This window comes from Fusarium poae, chromosome 1, assembly GCF_019609905.1.
Source record: "Fusarium poae strain DAOMC 252244 chromosome 1, whole genome shotgun sequence".
In the NCBI taxonomy this organism is placed as follows: Eukaryota; Fungi; Ascomycota; class Sordariomycetes; order Hypocreales; family Nectriaceae; genus Fusarium; species Fusarium poae.
In genome coordinates this window covers 2,006,723-2,026,709 of record NC_058399.1, presented here as the reverse complement: position 1 = coordinate 2,026,709, position 19,987 = coordinate 2,006,723, and the positions used below count along the sequence as shown (strand labels likewise).

The 19,987-nt window shown below is 48.4% G+C and overlaps 5 protein-coding genes across 5 annotated transcripts; 3 read left to right on the top strand and 2 right to left on the bottom strand.

The window, feature by feature from the left end:
• Window positions 1–209: 209 nt before the first annotated feature.
• Window positions 210–1,555, bottom strand: GGC1 (Mitochondrial GTP/GDP carrier protein 1; the record flags this gene model as incomplete). Its single annotated transcript, XM_044845283.1, has 7 exons — window positions 210–296; window positions 390–644; window positions 698–875; window positions 938–1,185; window positions 1,250–1,291; window positions 1,365–1,402; window positions 1,498–1,555. 7 exons carry the CDS (start codon window positions 1,553–1,555, stop codon window positions 210–212), a joined length of 906 nt encoding a protein of 301 aa, XP_044711199.1.
• A 1,060-nt stretch (window positions 1,556–2,615) lies between these two features.
• FPOAC1_000671 (uncharacterized protein) lies at window positions 2,616–4,701 on the bottom strand (the record flags this gene model as incomplete). Its single annotated transcript, XM_044845282.1, has 4 exons — window positions 2,616–3,740; window positions 3,790–4,494; window positions 4,568–4,630; window positions 4,693–4,701. 4 exons carry the CDS (start codon window positions 4,699–4,701, stop codon window positions 2,616–2,618), a joined length of 1,902 nt encoding a protein of 633 aa, XP_044711198.1.
• Window positions 4,702–5,246: 545 nt separating this feature from the next.
• On the top strand, window positions 5,247–6,796 carry FPOAC1_000670 (uncharacterized protein; the record flags this gene model as incomplete). The annotated part of the gene is made up of 4 exons (XM_044845281.1): window positions 5,247–5,495; window positions 5,566–5,740; window positions 5,803–6,647; window positions 6,701–6,796. The coding sequence occupies 4 exons, from the start codon at window positions 5,247–5,249 to the stop codon at window positions 6,794–6,796; spliced, it is 1,365 nt and encodes a 454-aa protein (XP_044711197.1).
• Window positions 6,797–9,211: 2,415 nt separating this feature from the next.
• FPOAC1_000669 (uncharacterized protein) lies at window positions 9,212–12,147 on the top strand (the record flags this gene model as incomplete). Its single annotated transcript, XM_044845280.1, has 4 exons — window positions 9,212–9,269; window positions 9,325–9,691; window positions 9,749–11,880; window positions 11,942–12,147. 4 exons carry the CDS (start codon window positions 9,212–9,214, stop codon window positions 12,145–12,147), a joined length of 2,763 nt encoding a protein of 920 aa, XP_044711196.1.
• Window positions 12,148–18,537: 6,390 nt separating this feature from the next.
• FPOAC1_000668 (uncharacterized protein) lies at window positions 18,538–19,914 on the top strand (the record flags this gene model as incomplete). Its single annotated transcript, XM_044845279.1, has 2 exons — window positions 18,538–19,424; window positions 19,482–19,914. The coding sequence occupies 2 exons, from the start codon at window positions 18,538–18,540 to the stop codon at window positions 19,912–19,914; spliced, it is 1,320 nt and encodes a 439-aa protein (XP_044711195.1).
• Window positions 19,915–19,987: the final 73 nt, after the last annotated feature.

Sequence of the window (19,987 nt, the reverse complement as noted above, 5' to 3'; positions counted from 1 at the left end):
ACAGAGTTGAGTGCATCTCGTCTCGTCCACCCCCTTCTGAGGCCCGATCCTCTCAGATCGGTGCGGCATGTCTATCGTAGCAAACCCAACAAATAACCTAATCCGTCTAAACTCCCATTTTAAGCTCTCGGCACCGTCATCCCCTCCCTCTAGATTGGTTATATCTAGATTCGTATATCTATAACATGAATCCCGGTTTACTTTGCCCTCTACTTCTTGAAAGCAATATCAAAGGCAGGAATCAGAGTCTGGGCAAGCCAGAAAGAGAAGACCAGCTTGGGGCCAGTCATAAGAAGCTACAAAGCGAGGTCAGTTAGCGTCTTCGCATCTTCAAGTGGAGACCGGCGATTGGCGGGCCGCCAATATGGTCTCGCTTGTGATAAACGTACCTTGGGGACAAGTCCCTTGAAGAAAGCTCCAGCACCCTCGTTCTTGGCCATGTTGGAGAGGATTCGGAAACCACTCTCGGGGTTCTCGAAGTTTCGGTTCTGGATACGGGTCTTGATGACATCGAGAGGAGCGGAGACGACAAGAGAGGCAGAGGCACCGGCAATAGAAGCAATAAAGTTCTGGAACCAGCTGGCCTTGTTGTAATCCTCAAGGTGGAAAAGGTACTCCTTGGCGAAGGCAGAGCCACCGAACAACTACATTGTGTTAGTTCTCCCACTCCATTGATATCGTGATCCGCGATACATACAGCGAACGAGCCAGGGGCGTTACGGGCGGCAGTCCAACCCCAACCACGGTACAGGCCGAAACCCTCATCGGCAACAATCTTGAGGACACCACGGCCGCGGAAAGCCTCAGGGTTTGTCTGGCGCTTGATCTTGAGAACATCGAGAGGCAGGAGAACGATCTCACCAATACCAATCAGACTGCGTGCGCATTAGTTCAATGGATTCTTCAAGAAACATGGGCGGTCCTAGTCCCATCATACCTTCCAGCAGTAGAGTGCATAATAGCCTTGCCAGTCTTCTTGCCAAAAGCATTCTCGAAGTCAGAGCCATAGTTCTTGGCCAGGAAATCACGAGCGACGGGTTGACCACCGTACTTGTAGACTCGCTGGAGGACCTTGTAACCGGCGGCGTATCCCAGACCAGGGAAGAGAGAAACGAACTTTCGTCCGATAGGAGCGGATGCATGGTCCCTGAAAATGACTTGGTTCAACTGGCTAGAACCAGATATCTAAAGACAGAGGTATCAATAAATTGTCCATGCGCCAGAGTCGATACGTGCGGGGCCTTCTTACACGAGACTGGTTGCTCATCAATCGCTTCGCAATGGTGTCGACCTTGGAGGGGTTAGCGAACATTTCGATTATCGCGATATTCGATGGAGCTCATCGCGAACGTGGGGTTGCGTACAGGGTGGAAGACAGCCAGCTCAGCGATACCAGCGGAACCTATCGAAGCTTGTTAGCACATTCCCATGTGTATTTCGAAACGCCGAATGTAGAGCAATGCCATAGTAAGCGTTTCAATTGGCAGTAGAACGTACCAGAACCAAGCACACGAGCCAGGCCAGACTCCTTCTCGCTACCACCAGGAGGGGACATGTTGACGATATAGAGGGGGGAAGAGAAGACTAATTAATGTACTGTTCAGCCGAAACTCCTGAGGGTATCACAGATGAAAAGAAGGAATCCGTAAACTCGTCGCGAGGTTGGAGTTTGGGTATGAGACTCAAGAGATGGAAATTTTTCAACAAACGCCCAAGGCACTTTTCTCTTTCTGGTTCCCGGCAGTCCCACGGCGGTTGGATTTTTGGATCCCTGCTAAAAACCACTCTGGCGTGCGTGTGTCTGCGCTTGTACCGACGTCGGAGAGAATCGCAGGGGAGCTGTCCTTATCCTTGACGGCTACTGTAGGAAATATTTTTTTTCTCCTCTAGTTAGTGGGTTGAGCAAAGGCCCATTTTTATGACTTCGGCTCAACTCCCTTGTTCCTTGCTGTCACGCACGAGCCACACTCTTATTCTCAGTCTAAGTCTTATCTTCCAATGAAATTTGACGAACATCAAGTATACCCTATAACCATGAGAATTGTAGGTTGATGATTAAATCAAGCATAGGTAATAATCAAGTACCGACAGGTTCTATATATATGCAAGTATCATGTGTTTCTGCAACATCTCCAAGCTCTCTTTCTGTTGGCCTCTGATTCAAAAATAGCCTGACAGTTGTCACTCAACTCTTTCGGTTAATATAGCCGTCTTCTCCATCACCATCCATCCATCCACGATATTGTTCACAGACACGGCCAAACATTTCCAGAACTCAACTACCGAGGCCCGAGGGTTATTATGTGCTCTCTCAGGAACATATCAAGTCTCCAACTAGGTATTCAAATTGTAATGAGCAACAAGTCCATAAGCGGACTGGATATGTAATCCTATTTATACACACACCCTTGGAACATTTGTAGTACACATCCCTCATGGTCCGGTGATATTGAACAAATAACATGTCGCCCTTTCTTTTTGCGTATGACTTGCTCAAAAAGTGGTTATAGAGATACAGGCCAAAACCTCCCACCCTAACGCCGTTGTTCATGCCAAACCACCAGTCTCAGGTCAGACACAAGCAGGCAAAGATGTAAGAAGACTATCCAGCTTGTTCAGTAGTCGCGAAGTACAGACACCAGCTCATCTAACCGCATTAATTGCCCCAGGAGCTTATTCTGAACCTCCAGATGTGTGTTGTACTTGTTGTAGTGTTCCGCTGTCATCACTTCCTCTTCCTTGCCCTGCACGTCCTTTCTCTCCACAAATGAGAGAATGTTGCGCTCCTTATGACGCTCAACTTCGAGTGTCTGCAAGCATCGGAGCATGGCCTTGTAAATATCGTCCAGCGCCTGTGTTTGGGCGCGCTCTTTGTCAAAGTACCAGAAGAACAAGGTGCGGTTGGCAAGCCGACTGCTATCCTTGGGGACTTCTTGCACATCGACTATACCAGCCATCTGCATCGCGAGCATTTTACCCTGTACATCGCCCTTTTTCATGAGGGCGGCGGCCGGGAGCATCTTCTCGTCGAGCTTGCCCTTCTCTCGGAGGATACGAGTCAAGCGAAGACCATGTCGACCATGCGACTGTTCAATGATTGCATCGAGCTCTGTCTCTCGCAGCTTTCCCAACAGGCGATCAAAGTCCACAGTCCATTGCCCACGGCCATACATTCCGCAATGTCGTATGAACGGGTATTTGCTTTCCGCCAAAAGAAGAAGATGGCGACGCATCTGCGAAATCCGACTATCGTTCCCGTTTGTAGCATCTTCAAATCTGACTTTGTTTTCTTGTCCATTGGTCGCGCCGTGCTCTTCGTCATCATCAGCCCACTCGTCATCTTCCTCATCGACGTCAAAATTCTTTTTTCTGCCTGGAGGACCGGCATCTGAGTCGTCTGAGTCATCATCCGATTCCGGTACAGTCTCTCTGATCCTCTCAGCGCTTTGCGAGTCAATTTTGTCCCTTGGAGTCTTGCCGATCCCGGCCTGCACGTTCACGTCTTCGTCCAGATGTTCAAAGATGTCGATGGTCGTAACAGTCGGTTGTTGCCCAGCCGCTACTTCGTCGAGTAAAGGATCTGGCCGACACCTCGGGAAATCTGACGTCAAAAGATCCAGTACTGTGCGATACACCTCGCCCGTGACCGCTCCAAGCATTTCTGCCGCAAATTCAGTGAGTCGCTGGTTCCGTAGCTCGACCAGGCATCTCTCGTAGTTGACTCTTACTACTACGTTAGGCTGTTATTTGTTAGTCATGTTTCATGTGCTGATTATTGAATTTACTTACGTTCAACTTTGGAGCGTCATAGTCATGTCCGTTTTGTGATGAGCCATTGGTAAGTTTCCGTTTTTTAGGTTTTGCCCCCCCGCTCATATCAAGTTGACGCTTAAGTGTCTTGGATTGGTCCCTGAAGGTCCTGGTACGATCAATGATCTCGCGCTGAGCCTCGCTCTTGCCCTTTGAGGCCTTTTCACCTGGCCGAGGCTTGGTAACATCGTCTTCAATCTCACGATACACATCTTGAGGGTTGCGAAGACTTTCGGGCCGGACCGTCTCAATAATTTCCGATCGAATCAGGCGAACAAGGACTGAATTCAAGTGGCCTTCTGATTCAATGAGTCCATCGTGTGAGTCATGGTCTCCGTTGGCATGCCCATTGATTTTGGGTGCTCTAGAGCCAAAAGCCTGGGAAAGATCTGCGATTCGCGCATGTCCTAGCTGGAGCAGAGTCTGGGTAAGTTCCCGTTCGGCGGTGCCGTATTGTGTTTCTATCACATCGAGAATTTTGCCCGACCGAACAAGGTTGTAGCAGGCATCGGAATTTGCTTGGTAGCTCGTGACGTTGGTATTGGGATCTGTGTGGTGGTAAAGGAGGTTTTGCTGGATTAAGACAGCTAGGCCATTTCGCAAATATCGTGGAGTAAGGGAGGTATATTGGATCAGTTGCGCAATCGTCGAGCGGCCTTTGGTCAGTAGCGCATTCAAGATTCGCTATTTGCGACGATCAAGTCAGCCCCGCGATCTCACTCGTATCCATGATATGGGGTTACAAAAGCTTGCGTACCGAAGGGAGTTCTCCATGGAGGTCATTGACTAGGAGAGCACAAAGCTCTGCAGCGTGTTTTGTCTGTCCGTGGCAGTTTTGTTAGCGGGTCGCGTCTCGATAGTCGTTAAGTTGCATCAACTCACAACGAGCATTGCTTGCTCCTAGAGATCCTCTCACTATCTCTAGAGCTTCCCCAATTGCTACCTCAGCGTCATTGATTTTCAAAAGACTATGACGAAAGAGCTGGGGCACGCAGGTGCGAGATATAGAGTAACTTAGAATGAATATCGTGGTTGTGAAGTGGGAGTGTAGAGGCTAGAATGCAAGATGAAGTCAAGAAGGCTGGGATGCTTTTTTTTTCTCGGCGCAAACGCAAACCTATGGATCCCGTCAAGTTAATTTTTTTTGCCTGCGACTCTGGTGTAAGTCAGGAGCTGGTAGGACTAGGCCCAAAACAGTGGAGTGTAGTGCCTGAGGTCTATTGAAGTGCCTGTGCCAGGCTCAAACCTAGGTCACTGAAGCAATACTGAGCCAATGCCGCGGGTGCAAATCTGGCTGACCGGAATGATCACGTGATGAAATCTTTCGTCCCCGTAGCCCGAAAATTAGACGGGACCTTTTCGACGAGGCACTTCTCTTGGAGATCAATTGCTTCACCCAAACGGCCGAAGGATTGCCAATTGCCTACGCCATCAATATGATCTCGAGATCGACCCTTGCGCGAACTGCGCAGCAGGCTGCCCGCCAGTCCTGCCGCGTCCAGCGACGAACATACGCCGCCGCTGCCTCGACCGGATCATACGAGACCTCGGATGCGTCTGGCCTCAAGATTGCCTCACGGGATGCCCACGGCCCTACTACCAAGCTCGCTGTTGTAGCCAAGGCTGGTACTCGATACCAGCCTCTCCCCGGTCTTACTGCTGGTCTTGCCGAGTTTGCCTTCAAGGTAAGGAAGATGGAGGAGGGGATCGAAAAAGGAAGCCCAGGACTTGAGCTAATTTGCCGGCTCTATATAGAACACTCAGCGACGATCTGCTCTTCGCATCACTCGCGAGTCCGAGCTCCTTGGTGGTCAATTGGCTTCTTCCCACTCCAGGGAGGCTGTCGTTGTCGAGGCCAACTTCCTCCGTGAGGATCTGCCTTACTTCACCGAGCTGCTCGCTGAGGTCATCTCCATGACCAAGTTCACCAGTGAGTAAACACTGACTGCGCATTTACATATCGACATTGTAGGTACTAAGACCTCTTACCAGCCCACGAGTTCCACGAGGATGTCGAGCGTGTTCTTCACCACAAGCAGGCCGCCCTCAACGCCGACGTCGCCGCCACTGCTCTTGACAACGCCCACGCCATCGCTTTCCACTCTGGTCTCGGTTCCTCCATCCTTCCCAGCTCATCAACTCCCTACCAGAAGTACATGAACGAGGAGTACATCGCCAGCTACGCCGATGTCGCTTACGCCAAGTCCAATATCGCCCTCGTCGCCGACGGTGCCTCTGCCGATAGCCTCTCCAAGTGGGTTGGTCAATTCTTCAACGATGTGCCCTCCACCCCCCGAAACGGCCAGACCCTCAAGACCGAGGCCACCAAGTACTTTGGTGGCGAGCAGCGAACAAACTCCACCGCCGGCAACTCTATCGTCATTGCCTTCCCCGGTCCCGGTTACGAGTCTGCCAAGCCTGAGAACGCTGTCCTGGCTGCTCTCCTCGGTGGCCAGTCCACTGTCAAGTGGGCTTCAGGCTTCAGCATGCTGGCCAAGGCTACTGCTGGCACTGCCGGTCTCACCGTCAACACCTCCAACCTAGTTTACTCTGACGCCGGCCTCCTTGCCGTCCAGCTCAGCGGTCCTGCCGCCTCTGTTCGCAAGGGTGCTGAGGAGGCCGTCAAGGTGCTCAAGACCATCGCTGATGGCAAGGCCAGCCAGGAGGATATCAAGAAGGCCGTTGCCAATGCCAAATTCAACCTCCTGAGCCAGAACGATCTCCGACAACCCAGCGTTGTCCTCGCTGGTACTGGCATTGTCAACGCCGGCAAGCCTTACGACTCTGCTGCTCTTGCCAAGGCTATCGACGGCGTTTCCGCTGAGTCTATCAAGGCTGTAAGTTTAAACATTTCAGAAATCACAAACAAAACTAACAATTTTACGTCCAGGCCGCCAAGACCATGCTTGAGGGCAAGGCCACCGTCTCTACTGTCGGTGACCTGTTTGTGCTGCCCTACGCTGAGGATATTGGCCTGCGAGTATAAAGGGGGGTCCAAGAAAGAAAAAAGCTTGTACCAACAGTCAAAGTTTAGAAGAGCCGTGGGAGAGGATGTCCTCTATGTGAATATTTGTAGTAGAAATCTTTTGAACCATTCCAAGGTTTCGTTTCCGTTTTCTAACCTGTATGAGAGCTCTGTAGCGCTTGGCTGTTGTTACCCACGGCCCGGTCGATTTGGCGTTTCCCATTGCAACATGATACCTCAACCTTTTTTTTATTACTTTAAAAAAAAGAAAAGAAAAAAAGAACAGCTCTTTGTTCCAGCTAACAATTTCCAAGAAAAAGTGCATATGCCTGGATGCCTTTGGGAATACCAGTTTGTGCGGAGAACCCAAATTGAGCCTCAAACATTCTTATCCAGATGATTGGGCACCAGACTGATGTACCTCCTTACCTTTGTTTGGGTGACCCTGTTTGCACTTGCAGATATCTCATCTAGATGCTCTTTTAGGTAGGATCGAGAACCGGTCAGCTTGGTGCAGATTGTCTTGACCACTCATGTTTTCAGAGGCAGGGCTTTGTCCGCCCCAAACTTGCAGTCCATCGTATTCGTGAGCACACAAGCTGTACAACCAACGCTGCGCCATCACGAAAATACAACATTTCACGCCCAAAGTCCAACCACAGAATGAGGCTTTGTTCGCTGATGCTGATGCTGATCAAATGTGGCACTAGCAGCCGCTGCAGATCTGCAGGTGTGAGTCCCTACAATATGGGGTTGGGTCGTTCATGCGCACTGTATTGTTTCTGCCAGAACCAGAGCACAACTCCACCATGTGCTCCAGCAGCGCCCAGTGAACCTATGATCACATACATGAATATCTGCAGCATAAGATTACCTAGCTATTTCATCCTACCTGACTCACAGTAAACATAGTGTTTGCAACGTGTCGTGACTTGCTGAAACTTAATGATCTTGATGGCACATACTAGGTGATGAACAGCGGCTCACCAATATCCGCACCCAGTGTTGTATATACCAGGTAGGTAAGCAAAACTTCAAAAGCGACGGCTGCAAACCTCCCGCTAATATACTACCCAAAAGGATCCACAATTTATTTCGAGCCAGTATCTCGACTTTCATGCTACGGCACTCCTAACAGCTTGTAGTAGAGTGCATACCAGATCAAGAGAAAGATTTCCAGTCTACCTTGGTATGTATATGCCTTAGGAAAATAAACTTCAATATTTTGATTTTTCCAGGGACCCCCCTCTTTTTCCGGCAAGACAAGATCCTTACGCGGCCGTCCCTAGCAACTAGAGGAAAAGCAACGACTATAACAAGGGACTTTGGCCTCGATCTGGCCCTTGTCGCCCACTAATTCTGCCCAAATTTAGGTGCCCAGCCCAGGTTACCTACTGTGCTATTGAATACTGTCCGTCCATACCTTATAGGCCTAGGTACCTCTCCTAGAGGTAGGTACCTTGACTGCCCGCGGGAGAAAACAAAGGTCCAAGTCCCCAAGCCTCAACCACCAACGTCTACTGCCGAACCTTCGTCTCCTCGTTGTTTGGACTCTCCCTTTCACTCACGACTGAAACCCTCCTTTCGCACCTCCGCTCCCTGCTCCTATTGCCCATTGCAAGGCAATTGTAACAGCACACGAGCTGGACGACATACTCTGGATCGCCGCATTTGAACCCTTTTCTTCGGTTCTGGCCCACGCAAGGTAAACCACTCTAGCCCCTCTCTTCTTCAACTTTCCTCGCCCGTTTTCTTGGACAGCTTTTTCGATTTGAGCCGCCTTTTCGCTTCTCCTCACACAAACGCCCGACTTGGCCGTCTCTGCCACTTTAACTTGCCAAGCACAATCCCTCTCAGATCTCTCTTTCAAAAACTCAAAATCATCTTTTCTCGTGGATGTGTCCAATTACTAACGCTCATTCATAGCTTTGAGTTAGCAGTTAGCAACTTACTTGAGCTTTAGCCTTCATACCTCATAACGCAGTCGTTGCATTCTCCCAACCGACTATTACATTAGCCATCCCTAGGTAGTGTCGTCGAAAGGTACGTCTGTATTGCCTGTGGCCAACAAAATGTGTTCTTAGCCCGCATCTCAATGGATTTCGCATCCTTTATCGACTACCCCAAACCCCACGGCCTTCGGGTAGCCCACCGTAGTCACGTCATGGCTTAGGACGTGGTCTCTGATACCTTCCTCAGCTCTCCTCCCACATCATTCGTTGCTCAGTCTCGGCAACTTGGAAAGTGCTAGGAATACTGACGCCTTCTACTTAGTTTCGAGGAGTTGCCCCGATCGCTTGCGAGACCGAACGAGACGACAACGCCCAACCCCCATCATCACTTCAAGATTCATTTTGGTTACCTGGATGGTGACCAGTCTGCATAAACCTTGACACTCTTTTCAATAACTTACCTAACGACTGGAGCGTTCACGATATGCCCGGTCCGAAGAAGGATGGAATAGCCGGTGGAGGCTCTGGAGGCAAGCAGAATGGTTCGTTAGACAATCTTACTCGGCTGTATGATTTATCTAACTTTGGCCGACGCAGGAAATCGTTCTTCTTTCCGAACCGATTCGGCTATCTCCAAGAACCGATTTGGCAATGAGCGGGTTCTTCAGCCCTGGGTTCCCGATGCGAACGACACTTTCAATGGCAGTCTTGAAAAGGCCAGCGGCAGTGGCACCTGGGACCAGTTTGCTGAGAATGAACGACTCTTTGGTTTGAAGACTAATTACGACGAGAACTTTTATACTACCGCTATCGACAAGAGCCATCCTGATTACAGAGAGCGGTCAGCTGCCGCAGACAGGAAGGCTCGTGAAATCGAACGTAGCGCGCCTACCACTGCCCACGTGGCTGAGGAACGTATCATGGACTACGTTGGTGGAGAGGACGGGGGTGATGAAGAGGACAAGTAGGTATACTAACTGCCTCATATGTTCGACCGTGCTAACATAACCGTCTCCAACAGATACAGTGGTGTTCGACGCCAGGACTTCCCGCCTCTGTCGGCTGGGCGGGAGAACAAATACACTCCACCAGCCAAGCGTGCACCTATGGCCCAGTCCACTGTCAAAGGAGCTCCCATCGACCCTGCTATCATTTCCTCGCAGATCAAAGCGCCTCCAAAGAAGCAGAACACGCCCACCCCTGAAGAATCAAAACCACAGGCTTCTGAGGCGACCAAGAATGGGTCAGTTTCTAAGACTGAAGCACCAAAGGTCTCTGCGGAAGCCAAAGCCGCGGAGGCACCCGCCAACAATGCTAAGCCCGCTGCACAGCCTGGCAACAGCAAGGCAGTCGAGACGAAGCTAAACGATACATCCAAGGCCAATCCCGGTTCCTCGAACGAAGCCCCTAGCGCACCCGTTGCCACTTCCACTGTCGAACGTGATGTGCTGAAGGAATTCAAGGCATTCGCCAACCGAGAGCGTCAGATAACGGAGAAGGCTCGGAACAACAAAGCCAAGCAAGACAAGGAGGTCAAATTAACGGAACTCAAGAAATTTGCCAACTCATTCAAACTCTCAACTCCGGTCCCCACAGATCTGGTTTCTATCATCGCCAAAGATCCTCTAAAACAACAGCAGATTCAAGCCAAGGCCATCAAGAATGCTGAAGAGGTGGCCAAGGCCAAGGCTAGTGCTGTAACAAAGGACAAGGTTACTCCGTCAAAGGATGCCCAGCCCAAGACTTCCGGCCAAGGCACTCCTTCCGCTGCTGGTACTTCTGTTCCTCCCAGTGACACACGCGCAGCTCGTGCCCCGGCCGGCGCCCAGCCCGCAGCGACAGCTGGAAACCAGCCTCGCCATCCCAGTGCTCGTCAGCAATATGCTCAGCAACCTTATCACGGACAGCAATACCGAAACAACCGTATGCCTCCGCCACAGCAAACAGGCAACCTGGCCTCGCGACTCCGTAACGTTGAGCAACAGAAGTTCTCTCAGCCTCCAGTACCTCACCAGCCTCATGCTCCTGGTCAGGGTCAGGAGATGCGTGCCCCGCCAACAGGACCAGCCAGCGGTGTCGAAACTGTTTACAACCGACGCCTCAGCGGCAACCCTAGCCACATGGGTGCAAAGTTGAACCCTAACAGCCACGAATTCAGACCCAGCCCGTTCGCAGCTGCTTTCAATCCCAACAGTCATGCCAGTACAGCTTCGAGCCCTCGATCTGCAGCAAACAACGTTGATACTACGACAAACAATACCGTGTCTGACGGTCAGCTTATCCGCCGCAAGACCAAGGCCATCGATGTTAAGAAGTGTTATATTCTGTCGCATATTCAAACCTTGACCCCTCCTCAGGGTCGAAACTGGGATGACAATGCTGGCCTGCGTCCCTCCTATGACACCTTGCCGACTTGGCGACAGCTCCAGGACAATGAGAAGCCAGAATCTACCATGCATCTGACTTACAAGGAGTATTTTGAGCGTCAGCCGTTTGGCGGACCTGCGCTGGCTACTCCCAACCCGCAGCATGTCGTTCCTCAGATCCCACACCAGCATCAACTGCCTTTCCATCTCCAGCAGGGCGCACACAACATGGCTCCTAGGGGATCGCCTCATATGCCTCCCATGCAGATGCACACCCCTCAGCACAGTCACGTGCCCCACCCACCATACGGTAACGACGACCACAGGATGATGCACTCCAACTCGGCTCAGTCATTTGCTTCACCTCGTCTTGGTAACGTGCCTGTGGCGTATAACTCACCTCAAGTACCATACAACCAAGCCGTTTTCATGGGACCCGGCACGCCTCAAATGAACCAGTACCGCAACTTCTCCAACAATCACCAGTACATGACACCTCAGCAGGGCCAAATGGGCGGTCCTATGATGATGCCGCAGCAATTTATGCCCGGACCTCAAGGGATGGTTCCTGGCCCGCAGATGATGTATCCTGGTGGCCACCCGCAATTCATGCCTCCGTCCGGACCTCAGCCAGTGCCTGGTGTTAACGGTTACCCAAGCCCTGGTCGTCCGGCGGCACCAATGATGGCGCATCAAGGATCGCAACAGGGACAGCCCATGTATGGAATGAGCCCCAATGTGCAATACAACCAGCCGGTCTTTAACCCGGGCCAGCAAGGCGGTCCAAGTAAGTCGTCCTGATATCTGTCAACAAGCAGAGAATTAACAGGTGGCTAACGCCAGTGCAGTGAGAGGTGGATACGGTAGCCCTGGTCCTCAGCATTTCGGTACAAGCCCTCAGCAAGGTCACCAATATGGTGGGCAGCACAGGAATGGGGGCAACTATAACAAGGGTTACGCAAACCAGGGAGCACACCAGACACCTCAGGCAAACCATGCCGTGCCTGCCGCGAACCCAGCTCGACCTTCCGAAGCATCGGATGAGGCCAAATAGGCGTCTTACATCGGTTTTCGTCCCTTGTCTTTGCATACAGTCGAGCAAAGTGCTTAGCAAGGCCGTTTTGGGTGATGGCCTCGCCGAGATATACTGTTATACTTTATCTCAGGGTCTGAGCTATATCAAGATGACAGCGAAGCGTATGAATCATTACAGATGAGTTTCAATATGGGACATTCAAACAGCATCGCACAACAAACAGCTTAGACAAGAGGACGCCTGAGACTCGGGCTGTCTAGGTACTTGGTTCAACAGACGAGTCGTTGAGTCGATAGTGGTGTAGCTCTACGGACTATGTCAGCAGTGGGAGGACTGAGGTGACATTGGTATTGTCTATTTACTATCACGCCGATTGGATGTCGAGGCTGGTAATGCTGCTTGGTGGTACCATAACCAATGACGGACAACGGGAGAGGGGAGGGTCACCCGTATCTGTTCTCGAGGCTTCCTTGGAGCAGGCCAATCTTGGGGAAGTGAGAGTAGGGCCGACTGCGGGAACGATCTGGACTGGCTTGGGGCGGTGACACGAATACCAAGCTTCTGGACCGGTCACCTGTGGGTTTCGAGGCTCAGACTGTGTATCGGAGGCTGAGTGCCGAAGGTCGAACACTGCATTCAACGCAAATATGCGTAATGGGCGATTTTCAGACCAACTCGACGCCGTTACGCTTTCGCGGCAGAGGGGGCGAGTGGTTGGAATGACAAGATCAAGCAAGCCCAGCGACGCGGTGGGAAGCGAATACTATCAAGACATTCATATACCTTACTAGTTTAGCGTGGTCCAACTACTGATAAAATTTACGAATGATGCATAGCTTGATAGTAAAATGAGGCCAGCACAGTGATGAATTTGGGTTGGATATTGAAGACGCGCAAAATGGCCAGACACTAATTCTTTTTTTTTTCCGTTTGTTCCCAGAGACGTAGATGCTTAGAAGATACAATGCCAATGCAGGACCTCGGCTATTTACAGCGTCTCGAATTTACGGTTCTCACATGCATACACGCGCGGCTGGATGAAAGGACGAGGGGAGGGGAGGGGATGCTCACGCCATTCGCAATCCTGGCGACATCTCAAACTCAGGAGGCGATATAAAAGCAGGGGTGAGAGACAGGATAGCACAAAATAGGCTACTCCGTACAGGTATGGGCAGAGTAACAATGGGAGGCAGCTGAAGAATAAACGGATACCTTTTCCAAAGAATGCCGATGCGAGTTTGAGAGTATTATTTGCCGAGTCAGAGTCTTGGACGTAAAACCACCAAGCACTAATAATAATTGCAACTACTACTCAAAGAGAAAAGCCAAACTGGAGATGACACCGGATGGTGTTCTATGTAATGTAGTGGTCCGATATTGCCATGTGGGTTTTGTTAGCCATCAGGTTAGCATTGACAGTGAATGGTCTTTTTCTTCTACTTGGTTTCCCTCCGTCTTGGTCCCTCCATAGAGTGGTACCCTCTCAAAGTCAAAAGACCCCAGACGGTTGAGGCGTTAAAGGGACCGTTCAACCCGCCGAGGGGCTTGTAAGTGTGGATGCCACTAGCAGACGATCCCGACCCTGACATGGGTGCAGCGAATCGGATGAACCTTGGAAGCTTGCTTGGCTCTGATGAAAAGGAAAGGGGAGGAAAAAATGGAAGACTTAAATCGCCGCGAGGAAAAGGATGATGACATGGATCCAGGATCTAGATACTAAGTTAAAGGATATCGGGTTTCCGGTGTGAAAGATGATCTACACTTCTGCATGTGAACGGCGCATGTCAATTATAGTACAATTGTTCATGTGATGTCTGGCCTGACTGGATGGATGAGTGATATGATGATCTTTGTCCTATGCAAATTCCGGTTGGTTGGGCAAGGAATACATTTTTCACAACGTCGTTTCGAGATACAATAGTGCAGGGTAGACACATGGAGAGAACTTGAACATTATTATACTACGTCGTCGTAATTTGTGCTTATGTTATTGGTCATTTCGTGGTTAATGTGACATTATGTCCGGCGCTTCAACGACTGTTTGTTTTTCCTTGTTATGTTTCTTGATCGGCATATCACATCATGGATTAATATGGAATCATGAATGTGGTTATACGGTGATACATATTGTATTTCCTAGTCATTCGTCATCTTTCATCCGTACCTTTGTCCCGTAACAACTGGCCAGTGGAGGTTTGGGCGGCACTTGGACCGTGACTCGTAGGAATTGTGTCAGTGTCACGATTAATCTGGACATGCACTTTGGTCTGTGTACATGTCGAACAGATGAGAGGGGGGCATTTCTGTTACTCGAGTTTACGTACAAGTCATTTAAGACGTGTAATTCACTGCTGAAATGGTGAGGTGATGTTGGTGGTTGTCGGTTTGAAATTAAATTCATCATCCCCAATAGGAAACTCGTTATCGATGAGACAATCTATTGATAATATCAAATGTTGGGTGCATGACACAGTTTGTTCCTTGGTTGCTTCAGTCGAATATTCCTTAGTTCTTTCAGGTGGGGGGAATAGCACCCTGAAGCCACTGCAGATGGCGTGTTTCATCCAGGTACAAGTTCGATCAATGCATCCTTGGACGGCGGGTGGCTTTTGGAGGTTTGGAGTCGTGATTGGCTAAGATGAGCCTGAACCGTCACAGAGCCTTGCTTCATCCTTTAGATCCTTGCACCCTGTTCTTGTTCTTTTTCAGCAGCAGCTCATGACCATGAGGGGAGAAAAAGAGCAAGGGCGGAACTTGGATCTCTGCGAACCAATCCTTGCGACTCGACCACTTACACCCGTGACAATGGCTTTGTCGACCTGTCAAAAGGATGACATTCGTTCTATATGAAGCAGGAATGAATGTTCAAGAGGGAAGATTGAAACATGATAAAGACAGGGAAGATGAATATCAATAAACAAATCCTTTCATGGTATAGCAAGGGAAAGACAGAGAGAGGCGACAGACGGGCCGCCTGAGGTCTTACATCATGTAGCCTGGCGCATGGCAGACAAACACGGCATCAGTCTAGTAGATAGATCTACATACGTACAGAAAAGTACAAGCACATGCAAGATGATCTGTTTACGGGCCAAGCGAGGTGTTACGAGATGAATAGAAGAAGAAAAAAGATGGAAATTAGGATCACACATACAATTACATGAGGAAAAAGACGGACTAAACTACAGTTAGGTAGACTAGACTAGACTAGACTGAATTAATTAATTTATCGTGTATCAGGTATCAGTTACTGTCACTCAGCCCAATCCAACTTCTATCTACTATGGTTACCGGCATAAGTAGTTGCACCACTACTACGAAATTAGCCCCACTTTTCTATAGCTTTACTGTATAAGCCCCCTATAAATATAGGGCCTATAGCGCCTCTTTTAAATATCTTATTCTTCTTCCTTATATATTATTTCTTTATTTTTAGCTAATTAAATAGCTTATTTCTTCTGCCTTAATTAATAAGGCCTATACCTCTTATTTTTAATACCCCTGCCTTTATAATAGCCTTTATAAGAGCCCTTACTATAGGCTATATTATAAGGCTTAGAGAGGCCTATTATACTGCTACTTAAGCTACTGCTATACTATAATTATATATTATATAATAATTAAATTAAAGTTAATACCCTTTATTAATATAGATTTTCTTATACTTAAATTACTTAAGAGACCCTTTTTTCTATTAATTAAATTCACTATATAATTATAAACTTACTTATACTATAGAAATATTTAAGCTAGCCTTTAATATTTATATTAATATAAATTAATAATTTAATTAAGTAAATTTAATAATTAAAGATTAATTAATATATAGCTTAATAAAAAATACTTATTATTTTAAGCTTAAACTATATAGAATAGGCTATATAGACTATATTATATAATATAGGCTTTAAATATTATTTTACTTAATATAAACTATTAATCTCTATAGTTAATTAATAAAAGTAATTAGCTTAAGTATATATTTACCTTAATTAATTAATTAATTAATAGTCTTTTATATTTTAAACTAATAAAATATAAATAATAAGAGGTTAATATACCTATATATAGATTACTTACTAGCCTAATAAAGAATTAAATTTAATTTATATTATTAAGAGAATCTTAAAAAAGCCTAAATAGATATTTTAGGCTAGATTTATAGAGATTAAAAAGGGCCTTTATCTCTTTTAAAAAAAAAAGTAAAATATAATTAATATTAAATATTATTCTAAGTAAATTATATTTCTAATTAATAAATAGTTTATACTAAAGCAGTAAATAAGGTATTAATTAGTCTTAATATAGAATAATACCTTAAGTTATATTATTAAGTTAATTTAAAATAAGCTAAATAAAAGAAAAAATTAAAGCTTATAATTAGCCCCCTTTTAGCCTAGATTTAAACTTAATTAAGAGTATATAGAATTAAATAAAGAATTATATTAAATATTACTTTCTAAAGAAGATATTATATAATTAATTAAGAGTAGCTATATATAAGGCTTAAGAGGCTATATTAAAAGATTATTTTTCTAGCCTCTTAAGTATAATATACTAAAGGTATTAAGATATTATTAATACTAATAGAATATATATAAAGTAGTAAAAAATAGGCCTAAATTATATTTTTATTAGTATAGCTGAGGTTTAAGTAAGCTAATTAGAAGAGAGATACTTACCCCTTATAGTGTATTTCCTACTGTAAATATAGTGCAGCTACACTGAAGAGACCCACTTTTCGTAGTGGTGGTGCAACTACTTATGCCGGTAACCATAGTACGGACACAGCGCGGAAGGGACCAAGGACCTGGCCCTGCGCCACTACTTCTGCCTCTAATACAAAAAAAGATCGGGTTTCGAATTCTTGGCTCGGCGCCTCTCTTACAGGGGGAGCCACTTTTCTTTTCTACAACGACTCAACCTTGATGACAATGAACAGAACAATGAATGAATGGTATGAGATACATGCCTTTGTCATTGGGAAGAATTGTTAGAATAAACCAGAGCTACGGTGACATTCAGTTTCAGATACGCAATACCATCATCACATACGTGACCTGAAGAATGCAATGGATTGCATTATGCAGCATTACATTACAGGCCATTAGCCGCCCAAATGCAACTGATCCAAGTTAGGGGATGTCCCCGCGCACATGCGACATAGACGCCCACAGTCGAGACGCTTCGACCGCCAGTCGCTTGGCTCCCCTAGTCCCCGAAGCTGGTTCCTGGGCGAGCCAGACGAGTCAAGCAGGTCCAAAGCAAGGGTCAAAGGGGAATAACTGTCGATCATAAGCAAGCAAGTAGACTAGCCGGGCTGTGTAGTCGCCTGCTTTATGCATTCATGGCTCTGGTGGAGGAGATGTGGCCCTCACCTCGGTTTAACGAGAGCGACTAATTCGCTGCATCTTTGCCGCCTCTGCCATTCAGGAGATGATTTCGGTGACCGACCACTACGTACGTAGTATACTAGGTAGTTTACTATTTTCATGGATCGTCTCGGTAATTCCATGTCTTGGCTCAGAGGCAGCCGAAACGAAACGACTGAAACATCCTGACTTGACTGGTCTAGAGTCTAGTTGGGACGGATCGTACTACATAAGACCTCATGCCCCGACCTCTTGGGACCCTTTTCTCTTCTTCAGCAACGCTCAAGAATTCCATATTCAGACGGTCCCTTTTTGACACTTTTCTCCTTTCTTCTTTTTCTTCAATTCTCTTCTTTGACTTACCCTTGACGGGCTGGAAATACATTCCCTCACAACACCAACAACTCTTTCTGTCTATCCCCGTTTGTAACGGAGACCGGCATCACCTTTTTTCAACTTTTTTTTTTTTGAACAACAAGCTTTCACCGACTGAACAACGCACAAGAAACCGGCCTTTGTGTTACCAAAAAGCCTTCCGTCCGACGCCGTCAACCTGTTCGAGAAAACAAGACCGCTCAACCACCTGCCTGTCTGCACTGCACTGCACTGTCACTGTTCGCGCACCAGTCACTTTTGTTTTCTTCGCCGCCTATATCATTCACCTTGTTCGCATTGACTCTTCGTCGTTCGCACCCACAGTCCTTTGCAAACGCTCTTGTTCAACAAAACCACACAGTCCTTTGATCTATTGTTCTGTCACCGAACAATAAACACGGCAAAAGAACCTGCACACTTTTTTTGGTTCACCATTCATTATCTGTTCACTTGAACAATAACCAGCCCAAAACACCACAAACTCGCGCCAAGCTCGCAATATAAATCAACTTCGATCCTTCCCACCAAGTCGGATTCATTCCTTTAGCAATCAACATCTCTTGAGAAACACTCAGCAACAACAACATCAGCAACACAATCGTGTCAAAAACAGCAAACAAAACTTGCCTTTTCTTTTCGAGATACCCATCAAATCAACAAAATGCATTTCAACTCCTTCGCCGTCTGCCTCGGTCTGGCTGGTCTGGCCCAGGCACACATGGAGATGATCTCCCCCGCCCCTTTCAAGTCCAAAGAGAACCCTCACGCCGGCAGCGATGTCGACTACAGCATGACCGCTCCCCTTGAGGCCAGTGGTGGCAACTTCCCTTGCAAGGGCTACCACTCTCTCTTCGGCACTGAGGCCGGTGCCTCTGTCGCTGACTGGGAGGCCGGAAGCCAACAGACCATGAAGATCACCGGTGGTGCTAACCACGGCGGTGGTTCTTGCCAGGCCTCTCTCTCCTTCGATAAGGGTGAGTCTTGGCAAGTTATCCACTCCTTCATCGGCAACTGCCCTGCTGCTGGTACATCCTCTTTCGATTTCAAGGTTCCCTCCGATGCTCCTTCTGGCGAGGCTATCTTCGCCTGGAGCTGGTTCAACCAGATTGGTAACCGTGAGATGTACATGAACTGTGCTGCCGTCACCATCAAGGGTGGCTCCAAGCGTGCTTCTGCCATGAGCAACCGTCCCGCCATGTTCGTCGCCAACGTTGGCAACGGCTGCACCACTGAGGAGTCCTCTGACCTTGAGTTCCCCGACCCCGGTCCCGATGTGAGCAACGACTCTCAGAAGACTGCTGGTCCCGTGGGATCTTGCGCCAAGGCTGGCTCCGGCGGCGGTTCCGGTTCTGGTTCCGGTTCTGGCTCCGGCGATGGTGCCGCTCCCAGTGCACCCGCTGACAACGGAAACAACGGAGGCGACAGCGGCGCTGCTCCCAGCACCCCTGCCGGTGGTAACGATGGCTCCTACAACCCTGGTAACGATGGTGCTGGTGCTGCCCCCAGCGCCCCTGCTCCTACCAAGCCTGCTGAAGGCGCCCCTGATGCGTATGTACCCTCGCCCTCTTCTGCAACTGACAGTGGTCCTAACTCACAAACTTCTAGTCCCGGAGGTGTCTTCATCACTGTCTCCCAACCCGCCGAGGCTACCGCCGCTCCCTCTGCTCCCTCGGCCCCTGCCAATGACGGCGCCGGCTCCAGCACTCTTCTGACCATGACCAAGCCTGCTCCTGCTGCTCCCACCAGCGTTGTTACCCCCGAGCCCGCTCCTGCTGCTCCTACTGCCCCCGCTACTCCTGCGACCCCTGATGCTGGTGCTGGTGAGGGTGGTTCTGGTACCGAAGAGACTGCAGGTTCTGCGTGCACTGAGGAGGGTCAATGGAACTGCATCGGCGGTTCCAAGTACCAGCGCTGCGCTTCCGGTACATGGTCTGTTGTTCAGTCCATGGCAGCTGGCACTACCTGTTCTGGCAACAAGAGCCAAGCCATGGCCTTTGGATTCGGCCGCAAGCTCGCCTTTCGATTTCGTCGGGCCTAAGACTTCTTAGGCCGGTCACTGGGACAAATCCCAGGATGTCATGAGCATATGAACGAATAGAGCATGGCAAGCT